Source organism: Pelophylax lessonae, assembly GCF_965119305.1.
Source record: "Pelophylax lessonae genome assembly, chromosome: 4".
Lineage (NCBI taxonomy): Eukaryota > Metazoa > Chordata > Amphibia > Anura > Ranidae > Pelophylax > Pelophylax lessonae.
In genome coordinates, this window is record NC_138771.1 from 189,997,808 (window position 1) to 190,019,647 (window position 21,840).

Consider the following 21,840-nt stretch of genomic DNA (forward strand, 5'->3'; position numbering starts at 1 on the left):
GCTTTTCACACAGTACAAACATTGTCCATTGAACATGTCCCTTTGTTTTCTTTCACACAGAAACACTTCGTCTTCTCACCTTTGAGACGTCTTCACTCGTTTTTACCCTCCTGAGCGCACACCGCTTCAGGAGGTCTTCCCCATGCTCACTCAGCTTTCAGGGGGCACACAGGACTGTCCTCTACCCACATGGCGTCAGGATGCAGCCGTTTGTCTGCCTTCCTCTCCCAGCCCACACGGCGACAGGAGGCAGCAATCAATAGGACTTTCTCTGAACAAATTATAGAGCCTTAACTCCCTCATTCTGAACAGGTGAAGGCCTTTCAACTTCCTGCTGGCTAGCTCTGTAGCCAACACCCTATAGTATCAGTGAACTTTCTAAATCAGGTGGAAATGTATCTCCTTCCTGTGACTACATTCCCAGATTTACCTGACTTCCTGTCACAATATATATATATATATATATATATATATATATATAGTAGCAAAACTTCTGTAGTAGATGGAATGGATTTACTTAATTTGCTTAATTTAAAAAGAAACCTGTCATGAGCGAGGTCTCGATGCTATTGATAACTTACTGACAATGCTAGCACGCCTGACTGCCATGCCAATCTTTTTGCTACAGAGCTTTAAGTCAATGAGCCAGACAGATCAAGCATACAGCTAAGCATTTCTGACTTTTATGATCATCTTATTTGTTCCAGGTCAGAGACTTAAAGTACTAAAGCCAATGGGTCAGCATGGGACTGCCAATTAACTGTCCCATCCAGAAGAAGATCAGCAATGGCAGCACTCCTATTTCTCTCACGACAGGTTTCTTTAAGACTTTTGGGACTAATTCATAGAAAGTTTGCATACTAGAACATTTCTTGCAGCCTATTGCAAATTAAATTGTTTATTAGACCCGGACTGCTAAAATTACAGTTGGGTGCTGATTTGTTGCTATGAGCTGCAAAAAATTTTGTTATAGCATACTTTTCTTACCTTAGCCCCAAGTTCCATACACCTAACCATGTGATTGCACAATAGCTTGGATAATAGCTATCTAGAAATTAAGTACACTAAGCAAAATAAAGAGAATTTTAATCATAAAAGGATTAGACGGTGTTTATGGAAAATCCAATCAGATTCAGCTAGTTCAGTCCTTTTTCCCTTCTGCTGTCAAATGATAATACAGGCCAACACACATTTTGGTGTCTGGAATGTTACAACTGTTCCTGGGTATATTTGACCCTCTAATTTTAAAAATGACACCAATTTTTCCCTATCCGCTCTAGTTTTTGAGATACGGCATTAATGCCATATACAACTCTTCACTCTGGTCACCTGTCAAAAATCAGGATATATATAAAGCAAAATACATTGGCATGATTTCAGGCAACACCGTTGTGAAGTAGCCACAACCTCTACAGTGTTCAATCTGCCAAAAATCAATGAGTGGCAGTATACACACACCTATATGATCATAATTATAATAGTTAACAACTTATACTTTAGAATCCAATATTTCTGATGTAAAATTACAGTTGGAAGTATGCAAACACTCTCACTAATAACTGCTAACTTGTATGCAAAAACACAAACTAGGTAATAGAAGAAACAGTTGATCAGCAAGCTCTTTGCAAAAACGGACAAAAAACTTATGTAAATTTGACCATATCTAAGAAACTAGAGCTGATTCAGTCTAGTCAATGCAATTTTCTAAATCCGAGCCACAAATAACCCCAAGATCAGATCTAAAAAGCACAGCACCAAGAAAGTGTGGTGGGGGTTTTTTTTTTTTTGGGCCTGTGTATTTTTTTAACCAAAAGATCATTTTAAAAGATCAAACCTAGTATTGACTTAGTTATTTGTTACACATGTATTCGAAATACGAACAATCAGTTGGCTTATGAATAATTTTATAATGCACCTAAAAAAAAAAAGATTTAAACTTTAAGCATACCGTGTGACTATGGTATTAAGGGGATCATGTTGCTATACTAAAATTGTTAAGGCAAGCTGTAATTGTAAAAGAAGAGAGGGAATATTTGCCTCTTCATTCCTGATAAATTGCCCACTGAAGTCTGCTGGAAGACCTACACTTTCATCACTGATGGGATGGTTTATCACTCTCATTGGTTCTTTCTGTTCCTCCACATCACTGAAGGAGACAGTAGTGATGGGGAGGTGAACAAGAGAAACCAAAGAGTGGCACGAGGGACCCCGGAGAACGACATTACTGGAAGTATTGGTTTCCCCCCAGACTTCGAGGAATGACTTCTCAAGAACAGTGCAGAGTTCAGGGGCTGAAGAGGTACAAATTCCATTTCTTCCTTTTACAGGCACAGCTTGACTTAAAAAATAGCAGTTATAAGTGGTGGCTTCCAATGAATGACAAATTTAAATGCAGACTGACCAAATTATATAACCTGCTTCATTATCTACAATCTTTAAGTACATTAGCTTCTATACTGAAGTAAATCTAGCTAGTTTAATCATTGCTTTGAACTGTAATGGTGGATTCTATGACTACCAGTTCAAAGTTTTATATAGTGATTTGGTTTAGTTATGTAACAGCTGTTGGTTAATTATCAAAAACATGTTCTTTTATCTCAGCTTGGTCAATTTAAGTTATGACCCCCCTGAAGAAAGAGGAAGGGGCAGAACAACTGCTTCAAATTTACAAGTGTTTACAAATCAGACAGGTAAGATACAAACTGCAAAAACTAATACAGAAAATATGCTTAACATTTTTGCATATAATGAAAAGTTAGACAATATGGACTAGTTCATCCAGACTGATAATTACATTTGTAGTAATGAAAGTGAATATTTATTCCTGATTAGGGTTGAGCGGACACCTAGATGTCCGTGTTCGACGGGTTCGGCCGAACTTTAAAAAAAAGTCCGGGTCCGTGTCCCGGACTTTTACCGAACTTTTCCCGGACACCGAACCCCATTGAAGTCAATGGGGACCCGAACTTTAAGGCACTAAAATGGCTCTAAAACACCAAAGGAAAGGGCTAGAGTGCTGCAAATGGCAGCAAAACGTAATTAAGAGCATGGCAAGTGCTCTGCAAACAAATGTGGATAGGGAAATAACTTAAAACAACAAAAAAAAACAGAAAAATAAAACAATGTTCTTCTTCATCTCTGAAGGACGAGGCCCATATGGAGTAGGAGGGAGGTTGAGGTGGTGGTGGATGTAGCGGTGACATAGGCATGCGCACAGGGTGTGCCGCGTGTGCCTGGGCACACCCTAATCACCTAGGGCACATAGCATTGCCAGTGAGGAGATGGGAAAGATCTCCCTCGGACCTGCTCTGCTCTATTTCTCTTTGCCTACAGGTACATGGCCCCGATACATTACTCTCCCTGCTGGCAAACACATGCATGTGTATTTCAACTTTGGGGTGCACACCTTAATGCAATAGGCTGCGCACACCTATGGGTGGTGTAGGTGGAAGCGGCGGTGAAGGAGGACCAGGGCCGGATTAAGAGCATCATGGGCTTGGTGCTGAGGATTTTGAAGGGCCTTAAGGGCTGTGCCTTGCCATGCACCCAGAGGAGGAAGGGTGCAGCCATGCATGCCTAATTCAACATGGGATGCTGTCTCTGAAGCCCATAAACACATCCATGCATCGGCAACTGTCCCTCCTTGTCCGGCCTTCGCGCTCTGTGGGGAGGTTCTGAGGGTGCTGCCTGGGGAAGCGAGCATAGAAGCCAGACTTCTGTGTTTACAAGTGACAGAAGAGCGGTAACAGTGAATATGGCCAACCCGGGGCCTATATAAAAGGTAGGGGCCTGGAGCTGCAGCTCCAATAGCCCCTACGTTAATCTGGCACTGAGGAGGAGGACGAGGTAGCCAACACTGCTTCTTTTCACAAATTTTAAATGAGGGTACACCCCAAAAGAGTGAGAAAGAGCAAAAATGGAACAATGGGTAAGTAAGGTCGGTATCCATTGCTATTCTGCACAAGGTACGGAAAAGTCCCGTGGGATCCATGCCTGGTTCATTTTAATGAACGTGAGCTTGTCCACATTGTCTCTGGACAGGCGGCTGCGCTTGTCTGTTATAACGCCCCCAGCCGTGCTAAATACCCGTTCAGATAATACACTGGCTGCAGGGCACGCCAGCACCTCCAAGGCGTAAAGGGCAAGCTCAGACCCAGAAGTTGAAGGGGGCAGACCCCTCATTCACTACATGTAGGCGTGTGCACACATACTGCTCCACCATGTTGGTAAAATGCTGCCTCCTGCTAAGACGTTCCATCTGAGCTGCTGGTGCTGCTGTTTGTTGTGGCGTGCTGACAAAGCTTTTCCACATTTCGGCCATGCTAACCCTGCCTTCTGAGGTGCTGGCGGTGCCCTGGTTGCGTTGGCGACCTCCTCCTCCTCCTCCTCTGCCTTGTGCTTCCACTGCGGCCCCGCTGTCAGATGGGAATGCCAGCAGCATGGCGTCTACCAGCATGCGCTTGTACTCGCGCATCTTGCGATCGCGCTCCAGTGAGTGAATTAAGGATGGTACGTTGTCCTTGTAACGGGGATCCAGCAGCGTGGCCACCCAGTAATTAGCACAAGTTAGAATGTGGGCAACTCGGCGGTCGTGGAGACACTGCAGCATGTAATCGCTCATGTGTGCCAGGCTGCCCAGAGGCAACGAAAGGCTGTCCTCTGTGGGAGGTGTATCGTCCGTGTCCTCTGTATCCCCCCAGCCACGCACCAGTGATGGCCATGAGCTGGCCTGGGTGCCACCCTGCTGTGAACATGGTTCCATCTCCTCCTCCAGCTCCTCCTCCTCCTCATCCTCCTCATCCTCCAGAACTGTGCCCCTGCTGGACAATTGTGTCCCTGGCGTTTGTGTGTGCAGGAACCCACCCTCGGAGCCCCTTGCGAATGACTGCCCTGAAAGCCTTGGAAATGTTACCTCTTCATCCTCCTCCTCCTCCTCATCCTGTGCCACATCCTCTTCCATCATCGCCCGAATTGTTTTTTCAAGGAGGCATAGAAGTGGGATAGTTAAGCTGAGAACGGCGTCATTGCCACTGGCCATGTTGGTGGAGTACTCAAAACAGCGCAACAAGGCACACAGGTCTCGCATGGAGGCCCAGTTATTGGTGGTGAAGTGGTGCTGTTCCGCAGAGCGACTCACGCGTGCGTGCTGCAGCTGAAACTCCACTATGGCCTGCTGCTGCTCGCACAGTCTTTCCAGCATGTGCAAGGTGGAGTTCCACCTTGTGGGCACGTCACATATGAGGCGGTGAGCGGGAAGGCCGAAGTTGCGCTGCCAGGCGAGCAGCAGCAGGGTGAGAACGCCGAAAGTGCGCACAAACGGCCTGCACTTTCTGCAGCAGCTCTGACATATCGGGGTAGTTTTTAAGGAACCTCTGCACCACCAAATTCAGCACATGCGCCAGGCAAGGGATGTGCGTCAAACCGGCTAGGCCCAGAGCTGCTATGAGATTTCTCCCGTTATCGCACACCACCAGGCCGGGCTTGAGGCTCGCTGGCAGCAACCACTCATTTGTCTGCTGTTCCATGCTCCTCCACAACTCCTGCGCGGTGTGTGGTTTGTCCCCCAAACAGGCAAGTTGTAAAACTGCCTGCTGTCGTTTACCCCAGGCCGTGCTGAAGTTGGTGGTGAAGGTGTTACGCTGTCCGGATGAGGAGGCGGTAGAGGATGAGGAAGTGGAGTAGGAGGAGTTAGGAACAGGAGGCAAACTGAAGCGCCCTGCAATCCTCGGTGGTGGAAGGACATGCGCCAAATTGCTATCCGCCTCAGGCCCATCCGCCACTGCATTTACCCAGTGTGCCGTTAGGGAGATATAACGCCCCTGACCGTGCTTACTGGTCCACGTATCGGTAGTTAGGTGGACCTTGGCACAGATGGCGTTGCGCAGTGCACACCTGATTTTTTCCCCCACTTGGTTGTGCAGGGAAGGGATGGCTTGCCTGGAAAAGTAGTGGCGGCTGGGCACGACGTACTGTGGGACAGCCACCGACATAAGGTTTTTAAAACTGTGCGTCTCCACCAGACGGAATGACAGCATTTCAAAGGCCAATAATTTTGAAATGCTGGCATTCAGGGCCAGGGATCGCGGGTGGGTAGGGGGGTACTTCCTCTTCCTCTCAAGTGTTTGGGAGATGGAAAGCTGAACGCTTCCACGGGACATTGTGGAGATGGTTGTTGGTGACCCAGGTGGTGGTGTTGCTGACAGATCGTCTGTTTGCGGGGTGGCAGGTGCCGGTATCACTACAGATGTGGCTGGAGCGGCCGAGACTGCAGCAGAAGAGGAAGCAGGATGAGCCAGAGACGTTTCTTGGTTTTGAAGGTGTGTACTCCACTGCAGCTCGTGCTTTGCACTTAGATGCCTGATCATGCAGGTTGTGCTCAGGTTGAGAAGGTTTATGCCTCGCTTCAAGCTCTGATTGCACAGGGTGCAAACCACTCGTGTCCTGTCATCAGCACATTTTCTAAAGAACTTCCACGCTAGAGAACTCCTTTTGAGCTGACTTTGGTGCGCTCGTTCCCTTGCTGCGTTGGGCAGTAGCGGGCGTAGTGTCTAGGGCACGGCCGCTCCGCTTCTGCACCCTGCTCCCTCTTCTGCTGTGCTGGTGGCTCTGTGCGACCACCGCCTCTTCCTCCAAACTACTCAGGTCACCTGCATGACGTTCATTCCATGTGGGGTCGAGGACCTCATCGTCCTCCACATCATCTTCCACCCAGTCTTCACCCCTGCCCTCCTTGTCGGTCTCCACAATGCTGAACGCCGCAGCAGTTGGCACCTGCGTTTCGTCATCATCGGAGACGTGCTGCGATGATCCTTGCATGTGCTCATCTTGAGAAATAAGTGGTTGGGCATCGCTGCACTCAATCTCTTCCACTTCTGGGGCAGGGCTAGGTGGATGGCCCTGGGAAACCCTGCTGACAGAGTCATCAAAAAGAAGAAGAGACTGCTGTATGGCTTGGGGCTCAGACTGCTTGCCTGATTTGCAAGGGGGTGAGGTGAAAGACGGTTGGACATCGGCTGCAGGTGCCAACTGTGACCTTTCTGCAGTAGACTGGGTGGGAGACAATGTGAAGGAACTGGAGGCACTGTCAGCAGCAAACCAATCTACTATCGCCTCCACTTGTTCTGGCCTCATCACTTCTAGGGGCGTATGATGCCCTACCAAATACTGATGCAGGTTCTGTCGCCTACTCACACTTGAGGAAGGTGTTTCACTTGTGCGTGTAGCTGGCACAGATCGACCACGTCCTCTCCTTGCAACAGGAGCTCTACCAGCAGCACCATGACCCAGGCCACGGCCCTTATTTGACGGTCTCCTCATATTTCTGTAATTTAAGATCTTGCCCTAGAAAGGTTTTTATTGAATAGCGGAATAGGAAATATGATCCAAAAAAGTGTATGTATCTCGCACGTACAAAACCACACTAGGCCCCAATTACTATTGTTTCTACCCCTAAAAGGATGGATGAGGAGTAGGAGGAGTATGGAACAGACAGCACCCTCAAATCTTCAGAAGTATGAGATGAACCTCAAAAACTTGGAAAGGTGGATCTCACACGTACCGACACAGACTATCCCGCAATTCAATTGATCCTCAAAAGGTTTTTATTGAATAGCGGAATAGGAAATATGATCAAAAAAAGTGTATGTATCTCGCACGTACACCACCACACTAGGCCCCAATTACTATTGTTTGTACCCCTAAAAGGATGGTTCAGCAGTAGCAGGAGGAGTATGGAACAGGCAGCACCCTCAAATCTTCAGAAGTATGAGATGAACCCCAAAAACTTGGAAAGGTGGATCTCACACGTACCGACACAGACTATCACGCAATTTAATTGATCCCCAAAGGTTTTAATTGAATAGCGGAATAGAAAATATGATCAAAAAGAAAGTGTATGTATCTCACACGTACACCACCACACTAGGCCCCAATTACTATTGTTTGTACCCCTAAAAGGATGGTTGAGCAGTAGGAGGAGGAGTATGGAACAGGCAACACCCTCAAATCTTCAGAAGTATGAGATTGTGTTCACTGTACCCCACAAAGATTGTGTTCACTGCACCTCAAAAAGGATTTTGTTCACTGCACCCCACAAAGATTGTGTTCACTGCACCCTAAAAGGATTTTGTTCACTGCACCCCAAAAAGATTGTGTTCACTGTACCCCCCAAAGATTGTGTTCACTGCACCCCACAAAGATTCTGTTCACTGTACCCCACAAAGATTGTGTTCACTGCACCCCACAAAGGATTTTGTTCACTGCACCCCAAAAAGATTGTGTTCACTGCACCCCAAAAAGGATGTTCACTGCACCCCAAAAAGGATTTTGTTCACTGCACCCCAAAAAGATTGTGTTCACTGCACCCCACAAAGGATTTTGTTCACTGCACCCCAAAAAGATTGTGTTCACTGCACCCCAAAAAGATTTTGTTCACTGCACCCCAAAAAGGATTTTGTTCACTGCACCCCAAAAAGGATGTTGTTCACTGCACCCCAAAAAGGATTGTGTTCAATGCACCCCAAAAAGGATTGTGTTCACTGCACCCCACAAAGATTGTGTTCACTGCACCCCAAAAAGATTGTGTTCACTGCACCCCAAAAAGGATTTTGTTCACTGCACCCCAAAAAGGATGTTGTTCACTGCACCCCAAAAAGGATGTTGTTCACTGCACCCCACAAAGATTGTGTTCACTGCACCCCACAAAGGATTTTGTTCACTGCACCCCAAAAAGGATGTTGTTCACTGCACCCCAAAAAGGATGTTGTTCACTGCACCCCAAAAAGGTTGGTGTTCACTGCACCCCAAAAAGATTGTGTTCACTGCACCCCAAAAAGGATGTTGTTCACTGCACCCCACAAAGGATTTTGTTCACTGCACCCCAAAAAGATTGTGTTCACTGCACCCCACAAAGATTGTGTTCACTGCACCCCAAAAAGGATGTTGTTCACTGCACCCCAAAAATATTGTGTTCACTGCACCCCACAAAGATTGTGTTCACTGCACCCCACAAAGGATTTTGTTCACTGCACCCCACAAAGGATTTTGTTCACTGCACCCCAAAAAGATTGTGTTCACTGCACCCCAAAAAGGATGTTGTTCACTGCACCCCAAAAAGGATTTTGTTCACTGCACCCCAAAAAGATTTTGTTCACTGCACCCCAAAAAGGACGTTGTTCACTGCACCCCAAAAAGATTGTGTTCACTGCAGCCCAAAAAGATTGTGTTCACTGCAGCTCACACACAGAAAAATGGATGTGGATCACTGACACCTGCCTATCTCCTATCCCACACCACACAGCAATATCGATTGTAGTTTGTAGAACACAGTTTCCCTAAAATTCAGCAGCAGCCTCTCCCTAACAAGATTGAGAAGAGATCGTAGATCGGGACTAAGTGCAGACCCCACACAGCAATATCGATTGTAGTTTGTAGAACACTCTGACCCTAAAATTCAGCAGCAGCCTCTCCCTAACAGGATTGAGAAGAGATCGTAGATCAGGATTGAGTGCAGACCCCACCCCCCACACAGCAATATCGATTGTAGTTTGTAGAAGACACTGACTCTATAATTCAGCAGACTCTATCCCTAAAATGCCTACAACTCGCCCTGCCTAAACACTCCGACCTGTCCCTCAATTCTATCCGGACACAAATGGTTTTTTCCTGCCTGTCTTTCCTTAATCAGCAGCCAGCACGTTGATGTGTGCTCTGTCCCTGATCTAAGCAGCAGAATGAAGACGCTGCGGCTGCCTGGAACTTATAAAGACTTGGTCACATGCTTCAGACGGCCAATCACAGCTACTGAGACATTTGCAGGCATGGCTGGGATGGCTTAAGGCACACCAGTTAAACGATTGTTGATTGGCTGTTGAAAGCCCGCCATGAAAAGAGCGCCAAAGCATGCAAAACCCGGAAATAAAACGACCGAACACGGATTTTTACCCGAACATACAGTAAAGTGTCCGTGTCCGTGTTCGGGTACAAAAAATCCAATTATTCGGTACGAACACGAATAATACAGTCCGTGTTCGCTCAACACTATTCCTGATGTATGTTTATGTAATGAGTAGACTTCCTAAAAGAAAAAAAAAAAAAAAAAAGGTGCCTTCATTTTTTCTAGCGTTGATGGGTTATTTGTTTGAAAACAAACCATATTTTTAACCACTTGCTGACCGGCAAACATAAAAAATGTTGTGGCTGCAAGTGGTTAGAATGACAAGCTTGGCATCATTGTTTACAGCCAGCAATCGGCTGTTCAGGAAACGTGATCTGGGTTACTCTACAGCCACCTGATCATTTTTACTGTAGTAAGGAGAGATGGTTCCTCCAGAAAGCTAGATACAGGGGAGATTGAGGAACATCCATTTCCCTCCGTGACAAATTCATTACTTCAGTTTCAGAGCTGTCGTTGCCTGGGAAGCTGCTAATCATTCACAATCTGTGCATTGGAGGGCAGCCGAGAAATTGGGGGAGGGGGGGGGAACACGTCTAAGAGACACCTGAAGTTTCCATAAAGATTACTTGCTATCTGCCCAAAACTACCACATTGGAAACTTCTTAGCTCTATTGTAAAAGCAGTAGAGTTAATAAAGAATAAAATAAAGTAATACAATAGCTCCTCACCTGAGTTATCGGCGTGCATGTCGGAGTTAGTGCAATAATACTAGGGCCATAATTCATGATTAACTCATGAACCTCTAAAGGCTTTTTAAAGCGTGGCCTCTGAAAAGTATTCGGTACCATGGTTTGTCGCCTTTTTATGGTTTTGTATCTGGACACGTTTATTTACTCAACACATCATCTTTTATAAGTTAACCAAGGATTTCGGTATTGTGTTTGAATGCCCTAAAATTCTCCATGGCCTCTGCTTTCAGAAAATATATAATGTTTTTGGGTTTTAAATAATTTTCTTGCAAAAATTGCTGATTTTAACGTGTGTGAAAGATTAAAACGTTTCTGCAAGTCGTTAAGTCACTTTTGCACTTGCTCCCTTAGTTTTTTAGTGTCAAATACTTAGAGAAAATATTTTACATTGATTGGATAAAGTTTAAAGACCCTTTTAGCCATGTATGTTTGTAAATACAGTATACAGGGATATTTAAAATGGTAGTGATATAAGCACACATACGCTGAACTGGGTGGACTTGGTGTCTGTCTTCAACCTTGCCATCTGAGAATGCAAGTATAAATGTTGGTGTTAGGGAATATAATGGTGCTATATAAAAGATAAAAATGTTGTCCTTGTGAAAGGAATTCTTTCGATGTAAATTTATTAAAAGTCTAAAAGGCGGTAGTGTTGAACAACAGTCCTGCTGTGGGTACTTGCCCCCTCTATTTATTGCCATAGTTGCAACCTTTTTTTTTTGGTGCTACTTTTTAAATGGGTTTATACTGTACTTGTATTTTAGTTCAGTTTTCCCCCTTTTTAATGGTGTATCTGTAGATCTACTTCCATGATGTTTGTCATAATTTCCTTTTTTAAATTTGAGTCTTTTGTGATGAGCTAAATAAACCGTTTTGTGTTTTTCTATAATTAGGTGGTCTGTGTCTGTTTTACTATCAACCTCCAAAAGAAGCACAAGACATCACTTACACAGTAGCATTTTTACATAAAGGTAATAAAAAAGATGTTCAGGATTCAGTGTTGTAAAACTGTGTGCTTGCAATTTCTAACATTTCAGTACCAGATTTTCACAAAGTCTTTGTTCCTAATAATATTTTCTTGTATTTACTGTATATTGCTTGCATTTTATTTTCCTTTTTTTTTTTTTTTTTTCTTTTGCATCAGATGAGCTTATTGTCCAATGTTCCTGCCACAGTCTCATAAACACAAGACAAAACCCGTTCAACATGACTTCTAAAGAAGTCACGTTCTGTTTTTAGGGTATGGAGCATTTAGAGGAAACCCACAGACCACAGGGAGATCATAAAAAAACTATGCATAATATATAGACAGGCCTCTTAAGCAGCTTATTAGATTTTATTAAAACAATCAAAACGGAGCTTATTTATTAACAGGCTTAAATAAAAAGGTCATGGGTAGAGCAGTCTTGTATTCGTTACATTATTAAGAATTCAAATTGTCCATCTTTTAGACCATTCTCAGTACGATTATTAAAGGTGGTTTATGTAAAAGCATATAAGGAGCGCTGATAAGGGGGTAACACCAGTCCTCCTGTACAGGCCAAGGCTCTGTATGTTCCTCCTGTACAGTCCCCAGGCTCTATATGTTCAACAAGGGGCCCATATAGCTTAATGGCAGTTAACTAGACCGGCAGGGTAGTGACCAATTACTGGGACTGTGGCTTCCCATGCATCGCAACCATCTTCTCCTCTCCCTCCCGCTTGGTTCCAGTAATTGTGCCCACCCCATTATTCTGATTACCCCCTTCCACAATCAGAACCTCCCTTCCTACAGCTGCCCCCCCCCCCCCCCCATGTCATATTTGCTCTCCCCTTCATTTCTTAAATGAACACAGTAATCAATGGGTACCGATCCCCCCTGTGTTTAATTTATAACTGAAACATCGTAAATTGTGTTTATTATGCCTCAGTTTGTGGATGAACAAGGAGCTTCTGTACAGAATGCTTCCTGTTCATTCTGCAGTGCAGCTGAGACTGCAGAAAAAGGGATTGAGAAATCTATGTCCTCAATCTTTGGTACTCTGATTGTGTGAATGAGTGGTTTGTTAATGCAGCTAGAGCCAACTGTTACTCTATGCGGACGCAGCGGCTGTACAAAGACAGTCACAGGCTCGTAATTCGTCAGGTATGGGTAAGTGGGCCAAATGCACCTGGTCTAATTTGGGTGCTGTACATCTGCACTCACATGCCTGTAAGGGGTTGGGGCCTGTGCACAAGTTAAACTTATAAGTTATTATATTTGTCATCGATGTACATGCTTCTTTTATATGCAGATACACAGTATATGCAAACATTCATTGCCTCATTTCCGCTAAACCTTGCAAGATTTAGAAGCATCATTCTCCCTCAGGTTAATGGACAAAAAGTACATAAAAAAAAGTTTGCAGGAAGTTTGCAGGATACTTGAGCTCTCATGTACATCAAGACATTGCTTATGGTCATTACCAAAGATGATGGTGGACTAAGCCTTAAACTAGCTTTGATGTAATTACAAAGATATAGTGGCACCTTAAGTGGCCAGGAGGGAGTTCCTGAGAAACATAGGCCTCTTGTTTCTTTTTAGTCTATCTAGAATTTATTATTATTCTGGATTTATATAGCGCCAACAGTTTGTGCAGCGCTTTACAATCTAAAGACAGTTCAGTTACAATACAATAAAATAAAATACAAAAGCGTTAAGAGGGCATTGCTCATAAGAGCTTAAAATCTAATGGGGTGGGGTAAGTTGTACAAAAGGTTATAACTCTGGGAGATGAGCTGATAAGTTAAATTGATATGAAATATGATAATAACTTAATCACTTGTCAACTAGAGACATACCAGTACGTCGCTGGATTGAAAGGGTGATATCTCGGTCATCGCTGCAGCAATGGTCGAGATATCATTTTCTTTTGAGGCAATTCTCTTTACTGTAAAAGTAATTCTAGTAGTTAAGTCACTGGATTACTTTTAAAGGCGGCGAAAGGGGGTCCCACTGCTGTTCACATCCTTACCAGGCTCTCCGATCGCTTGGGAGACCCCTGTAAGGTTGTGATCAGCGGCATCCGAGAGGAACTGATGATGTTCCCCCACTGTTTGACGTCCGGACCCGGAAGTGACGTCACTTCAACTTCTGTCTCATGTAAACAAGACGTTACCGATCTAAACCAGCATCTGTTCAAACCAATATTGATTAGCGCAAATCCCATAGGTTAGTCTCTGTTATGTCTAATCAATGAGGTTTAAGTATTAAATCCTAATAATGCTGTTTTTAGGTGAAAATTGAAATTACATTTGATTGGACAATAATAAGTGCTGGTGCATGTGCAAACTGTGCAAATATATCCAACTATAGTGAAAACCTCTTAATTTTTTTCTCAGTAACAGTTGTCTAAATATGTGTTGTCTATTTGTAGAAGACTTGTATTTTAATACCCAAATCAATCTTCAATTTTAAATTATGCTAGTGCAATAAATATTTAAACAAAAAGTGCTAGTGCACAGTTTGCACCAGCACTTATTATTATTGTCCAATTAAATTTACTTTAAATTTTCACATAAAAACAGCATTATTATTAGGATTTAATACTTAAACCACATTGATTAGACATAACAGAGACTAACCTACGGGATTAGCGCTAATTATATTTTTTTAACCACTTGCCGACCACTCACTGTGCTGGTACTGCGGCAAAGTGGCTCGTTAACGTCTGGCGATGTAGACCTACGTCACCAGACTCTCCCCTCTCTCGGCGGCACGTGCCTGCTGTATTCAGACACACCGGGAGTCGGGCCATGGGAGGAGAGGCGGTGATCACCGCCGCTCTTCCCCGATCGTCGGGGATCGAGTAAGGAAATCCGCCCACTTGTGTAAACAAAGCGGGCGGATCTCTTATGTGACAGACAGGGGCAGATTACAGGATTCAGCATAGCTGAACCTGCGATCTGTGTCTGTGTCACACAATCCCCTCCCCCCACACACGTCAGTAAGCACCAGGCATACATTTAACCCCTTGATCACCAATAAAGTTAACCCCTTCCCTGCCAGTGTCATTATTAGAGTAACAGTGCATAATTATAGCACTGATTACTGTAGTAATGTCACTGGCACCCGCAAAAGTGACAAAAATGTCAGGGGTCCGATCTGTCCGCCGCAATGTCGCAGTCCCGCAAAAAACATTGCATATTGCCGCCATTACTAGTAAATAAAAATAAACAATAAAAATGACAAATCTTTCCCGTAGTTAGTAAACGCGATAACTTTTGCGCAAAGCAATCAAAATACGCTTATTGTGATTTATTTTGTTGTTTTTTTTTTTTTTTTTTACCAAAAATATGTAGCAGTAAACAAATTGGCCTAAAATGTTAAATTTTGATTTTTAAATTTTTTGTTGGGAATGTTATATATCAGAATGTAAAAAATATTATTATTTTTTTTTTTTTTCAAAATTGTCGCTTTTTTTTCAAAAATTAAAAATCGCACAGGTGATCAAATACCACCAAAGGAAAGCTCTATTTGTGGGGGAAAAAAAGGACATACATTTATTTTGGGTACAGCGTCGCACGACCGCGCAATTGTCAAAGTAACGCAGTGCTGAATCGCAAAATATAGCCTGGTCACGAATGGGGTAAAATCTTCCGGTTCTAAAGCGGATAAAAATACGCTCATTGAAAATGTTTTTGTCAAAGACATGTAGCTAAATACATTTTGACCTAAATATATGACAAAAATTGAATATATTGGATATTTTTTAACTGTCAAATAGAAAATGTCAATTTTTTCGCAGAATTTTCGCTCTTTTTTTTTTTTATTAATATCGCAAAAAATGAAAAGCGCAGAGGTGATCAAATACCACATATATATATATATATATATATATATATATATATATATATATATATATATAAAATATATTTATTTAGGTATCCTCACTTTACGTACATCCGCAAGTACGGACACTTTGGTGTCTATGAGAATTCTTGGTCAGCTCAGTATGGCACTGCTCCTGGTTTTTAACATTGGCATCTATGGGAAATCTTGGTCAGCTTGATATGGTACTGCTCTTGAACCATAAGTGACAGGGGACAACAAATTTAGGGAGCACCAGGACTACAACCTATTTGATTTTGGGGTTGGCCATCTTGCCTAGGTAATCTGCCATGTCGTAGTCCTGGGTCTCCTTAACGTGCTTCCCAAATTTGCTTCGGGAGCATAGCCATTTCAAGCTGACCAAGATTTCCCATAGAGCTAGATTATTTACATGCATTGAGAAGTAAAAAAAAGGTATTGCTTCACTTTAATTACATTTTTCATTTTATATACATGCTCTCATTTTCATTTCATATACATGCTTCCCATTGTGTACTAAAGTGGGGTATGTGTGTGTGTGTAATATAAATATTTTTTTTTTTTTGGGGAAAGAAAGTTTAAAGTGCCCCTGCTCCCTCACGCGCACTGGAAAATGTGAACGCACAAGTTGGTCCTCCCCTACTATGCATACTGCAACCGTACCACACATGTGAGTTGTTGCTGTGAATATCTGAGCGAGGGAAATTATTTTAGTGCCAGGACGCCTCTATCTTCTGAACTAGTAAACTGTAAAGGCTTTTTGGTTTTTACAATATGCGCGTTTTTTTTTATTTTTTTCTTGGGCCAACTCTTCTGAAATATATATTTTATGTTCTCAAAGGAATGGCATGTGTTCACTGAACTCTTCCTATTTTAAGTGATCTATGCTACATGTAGTTGTGACTTTTACACGCATTTTTAATGTTTTTTTTTAAATTATTTGTCATTTCATTTATTAGAAATATTTCTTTCTTGCAGCAAGTCTAAACTGCTTCTGAGTACCACAAGCTGAAATTGCTATTACTTTTTTAATATTCCAAGCAAACTCCTCCATCCATCTATTTTTACATTTGATTATATTTTTTGTATGCTTGTGTATATTTTATAGTGCATGCCTAATTCAAGTATTTCCTGTTTTTGCATTTATTATAAGCTCATAGAAACTACTGGCTAGATATTTAACTCAAAGCTTGTTTTTTGTTTCTAGGATGTAGCAAAACGCTTAAAATTGCATCGCCAATGAAAGATACTAGCAAATGCAAGCTCAAGAGATTATCCTTTATAAATCTTGGTAAGAAAAAGTTTAGCATATACTGTATTTGTAGCCACAACATATAATATTAATCACGGCTTTGCAGGTTCTTGTTTTTTTTTTTTTTACATTATTTCGCAAAAGTGAGTACACCCCTCACATTCTTGTAAATATTTTGTCATATCTTTTCATGTGACAACACTGAAGAAATGACACTTTGCTACATTGTAAAGTAGTGAGTGTACAGCTTATATAACAGTGTAAATTTGCTGTCCCCTAAACACACAGCCGTTAATGTCTAAACCGCTTGCAATAAAAGTGAGTATACCCCTAAGTGAAAATGTCAAATTTGGCCCAATTAGCCATTTTCCCTCCCCGGTGTCATGTGACTCATTAGTGTTACAAGGTCTCAGGTGTGAATGGGACACAAGTGTGTTAAATTTGGTGTTATCCCTCTCACTCTCTTACTAGTCACTGGAAGTTCAACATTGCACCTCATGGCAAAGAACCCTGAGGATTTGAAAAAAAATAATTGTTGCTCTACATGAAGATGGCCTAGGCGGAAAGATTGCCAAGACCCTGAAACTGAGCTGCAGCATGGTGGCCAAGACCATACAGCTGTTTAACAGGACAGGTTTCAGTCAGAATCGGCCTCGCCATGGGTGACCAAAGAAGTTGAATGCACGTGCTCCGCATCATATCCAGAGGCTGTCTTTGGGGAATAGACGTATGAGTGCTGCCAGCATTGCTGCAGAGGTTGAAGGGGTGGGGGGGTCAGCCTGTCAGTGCTCAGACCATACGCCGCACACTGCATCAAACTGGTTTGCATGGCTGTCGTCCCAGAAGGAAGCCTCTTTTAAAGATGATGCACAAGAAAGCCCGCAAACAGCTTGCTGAAGACAAGCAAACTAAGGACATGGATTACTGGAACCAGGTCCTGTGGTCTGATGAGACCAAGATAAACTTATTTGATTCAGATGGTGTCAAACATGTGTGGCGGCAACCAGGTGAGGAGTACAGAGACAAGTATGTTTTGCCTACAGTCAAGCATGGTGGTGGGAGTGTTATGATCTGGGGCTGCATGAGCACTGCCGGCACTGGGGAGCTACAGTTCATTGAGGAAACCATGAATGCCAACATGTACTGTGACATACTGAAGCAGAGCATGATCCCTTCCCTTCAGAGACCGGCGCCACAGGGCAGTATTCCGACATAACCACCCCAAACACACCTCCAAGACGACCACTGCCTTGCTAAAGAAGCTGAGGGTAAAGGTGATGGACTGGCCAAGCAGGTCTTCAGACCTAAATCATATTGAGCATCTGTGGGACATCCTCAAATGGAAGGTGGAGGAGTGCAAAGTCTCTAACATTCAGTAGCTCTGTGATGTCATCATGGAGGAGCGGAAGAGGACTCCAGTGGCAACCTGTGAAGCTCTGGTGAACTCCAAGCTCAAGAGGGTTAAGGCAGTGCTGGAAAATAATGGTAGCCGGACAAAATATTGACAATTTGGGCCCAATTTGGACATTATCACTTAGGGGTATACTCACTTTTGTTGCCAGCAGTTTAGACATTAATGGCTGTGTGTTGAGTTATTTTGAGGGGACAGCAAATTTACACTGTTATACAAGCTGTACACTCACTACTTTACATTGTAGTAAAGTGTCATTTCTTCAGTGTTCTCACTTGAAAAGATATAATAAAATATTTACAGAAGTGTGAGGGGTGTACTGTAACACCCCATTTTCTGAGGAAAAAATAATCCTCATTTGGTCAGTTTTTTTTTTTTTTTTTACCACTTCAGCCCTGGAAGATTTTACCCCCTTCCTGACCAGGCCCTATTTTGCGATTCGGCAACTGCATTACTTTAACCGACAATTGCCTGGGCGTGCAATGCTGTACCCAAACTAAATGTATGTCCTGTTTTTTTTCCCCACAAATAGCGCTTTTTTTTTTTTTTTTTTTTTTTTTGTGTGTTTCTTGCGCTATAAACAAAAAAAGTGACAACTTTGAAAAAAACAATATTTGTCACATTCTGCTATATGACATTCCCAAAAAAATTTTTTAAATCAAATTTTTTTAACATTTTAGGCCAATTTTGTTTTTTGCTACATATTTTTGGTAAAAATTTCTAACTACGGGAATAGAATGCATTAAGAGAAAAAAAAAAACCTTCCTGCCTTTACAACTCATTTAATAAAGGTACAGTATTTAGCAACTCACTTGGTTGATGATTAAAACAGGCACATTTAAGTAGGCATTGCGGAGGATGGTCTTTGTGGACAGCTTTACCCCTGATGTTTGCATCCTTGGATGTGCCGGTTTTAATCAGCAGCCATGTAAAATGCTAAATGTTGTACCTTCATTAACCACTTGCCGACCGCCGCAAGTAGATTTACTGCGGCGGTCAGCCCCTCCCAGGCAAAGTGACGTGTGAGGCTCTGGGGAGCGAGCGCGTGTGACCGGCGGACCCGATGTCCGCCGCTCACTCTGCGATCGTCGGGGGAGAGGGAGAAAGGCAGGCAGCTAGTGTAAACAAGCTGCCTGTCATTCTCCCCTGTGTAGAAACACCGATCATACGGTTCTACTATGTAGGACCGTTGATCAGTGTAACTACAGCTCAACAGACAGTCAATCACAGTTAGAATCACGCCCCTAGGGACACACACAGCCCCTCCCTCTCAAATAAAGTTAACCCCTTCACTGCCAGTGTATTTTTACAGTAACAGTGCATATATATATATAGCACTGATTACTGTAGAAATGTCACTGGTAACCCCAAAAGTGTCAAAAATGTCAGTCAAGGGTCCGATCTGTCCGCCGCAATGTCGCAGTACCGCAAAAAAAATCGCAGATCGCCGCCATTACGCGTTAAAAAAAAAAAACAACAAAAATGACAAAAATCTTACCCTTTGTTAGTAAACGCAATAACTTTTGCGCAAACCAATCAAAATACGCTTTTTGCGATTTTTTTTTTTTTTTTTTTTTTTTTTTTTTTACCAAACATAGGTAGCATAAAACAAATTGGCCGAAAATGTTAAATTTTGATTTTTACTTTTTTTTTTGGGGGGGAATTTCATATTAAAAAATGTGAAAAATATTGCTATTTTTGCAAAATTGACGCTCTTTTTTTGTTTATAGCGCGTGATCAAAAAAATTGCACAGGTGATCAAATACCACCAAAAGAAAGCTCTGTTTGTGGGAAAAAAAGGACGTCAAATTAGTTTAGGTACAGCGTCGCACGACCGCGCAATTGTCCGTTAAAGTCACGCAGTGCCGAATCGCAAAATACCACCCTGGTCAGGAAGGGGGTAAAATCTTCCGGGGGCTTAAGTGGTTAAATGTAACCATATTGCTACACTTGGAGGCACCTCCCTTCTCTTTTAAACTCTGTAGCTCCTGCTGGATTTTGTGGATGGACATTTTATGGTTACAAAATCACATTGCTATACTCTTTTTATATGGACTATAAACTGCAAGCCTTATGAATAAATGGTTGTGGAACGAATCATCTGAGATTCCATTATTTCTTATGGGGATATTCATGTTGATATAAGAGTGCTTTGGATTACAAACATGTTTCGGATTGAATTATGCTTGCAATCCAAGGTTTTACTGTACATACCTATTTTTAAGCACTGTCCAGATCTCTAGAGTAGTAAAAAGCATCATTATAGCCTTCTATGAAAAAAAAAAAATATGCACTGCTTCTCAAATTAACCCAGAATTGCCACTCCCATCTAGGCAGTGTCTGGTTGCATTACAATGGGATGACAAAGTTGTTGCAGAGGAGGCTTTGCTATCTGCCTTTTCACTGCTAATTCGCAAGCCTGTAGCTTGTTGTTCAGCATCTGAACACACCTTGTCCTGCCCACTGTATTCTAAATTGGCAGAGCTCCATCTGTTATCAAAACCCTTCCAGTGTGAGCTGCAATGCTTGGATGGGGAGCTTGTGTGACACAGGAGGAGGATTTGGCTCTGATTAGGTGAAGCATTTTTTTTGTTTAATTTGAGGCTGATGCATCACATAGTAACTGAATTTGGAACGGGTCTAGGTCATAATGCAGGAGTTTGATTGTACTTAAAGGATAAGTTCACCTTTAATTTTATGTTAAACCCATATTTAGGGTGTAACATATAACATGTTAAGAACGGACCAGGTCCCCTCCGCCTGTGACAGCTAGCGGGGATTTTCTCCGCCCACCCAGCTGCGTCACTCATTCACTGCGCTCTGTGAATGAGAAAACTACAAGGTCCAGCAGCCTTTGAGGCTGTCGGCTTGAAGGTTTTAATGAACTACCAAGGCACCATTGTAGTTCATTGCGTCCTCCTGCGTCCTGTCAGAATGTATCGGCTTCCTCGTATGAGGTACACTGACAGATCTGCAGGAGACCTGCATAGCATTAGCGAACTGCTAATCGCTGGTGCAATGCTTTACAGGCTCCCAAAACAAAAATGTATTAAATGCACATTTTTTTTATCTGCATTTATAAAAAATGTGCATTTTTTTTTTTTTTTTTTTTTTTTTGGTCAAAAGGTGAACTTATCCTTTTTAACCCTCTGTTCTGCACTCTTTTCTCTGTGGGGAGGCGGCCATCTCAGTAGAGGAAAGTCTTTACTTGCTTGAGGCTCTGACATGAAGAACAGTGAACAGCACATTCGTGACATTACCAAATCTCACTACAAATCTCCCGAGGCTAGTAGTCCAAGGCAACAATGCCTAAAGGCCCGTACACACGATAAGAAAATCGGAAGTAAAATTTCGGCCGATGGAACAATCTGCCGATTTTCAGATCGTTAGTATAGTGCTGTCGACAGCCGATTACGAATTTTCGTACGACAAAACCTGGATATGCAGGCTATAAAACCTTGAGCGTACGTGAACACAACGTCCGGTTTTCGTTTAATTAGCACAGTTTTCGTCCGAAAAAAATCATAAGAGCAAGACTAGGCAAACTAAGACTAAGAAACTAAAGAAAATTTGTCTGATAATCTGATCGTGTGTACAAGGCTTTAAACTTGACGTTGCAGATATACAGTTATGAGGATAAAGGCACAGGAGTGCCTAGGGACTTGCACATACCGGGAAGTGCACTCAGAATTTCCCTACATATTT

The 21,840-nt window shown here is 42.7% G+C and overlaps 1 protein-coding gene across 1 annotated transcript in view; it reads left to right on the top strand.

Annotated features, from left to right (window-relative positions):
* The window catches only part of GSAP (gamma-secretase activating protein), a 214,831-nt gene that overhangs the window by 113,128 nt on the left and 79,863 nt on the right, over positions 1-21,840 (top strand). The window contains exons 12-14 of the mRNA XM_082255164.1: positions 2,602-2,690; positions 11,538-11,615; positions 16,680-16,763. Of these exons, the coding sequence (XP_082111290.1) occupies positions 2,602-2,690; positions 11,538-11,615; positions 16,680-16,763 (251 nt within the window). The remainder of the gene's footprint in view (positions 1-2,601; positions 2,691-11,537; positions 11,616-16,679; positions 16,764-21,840) is intronic.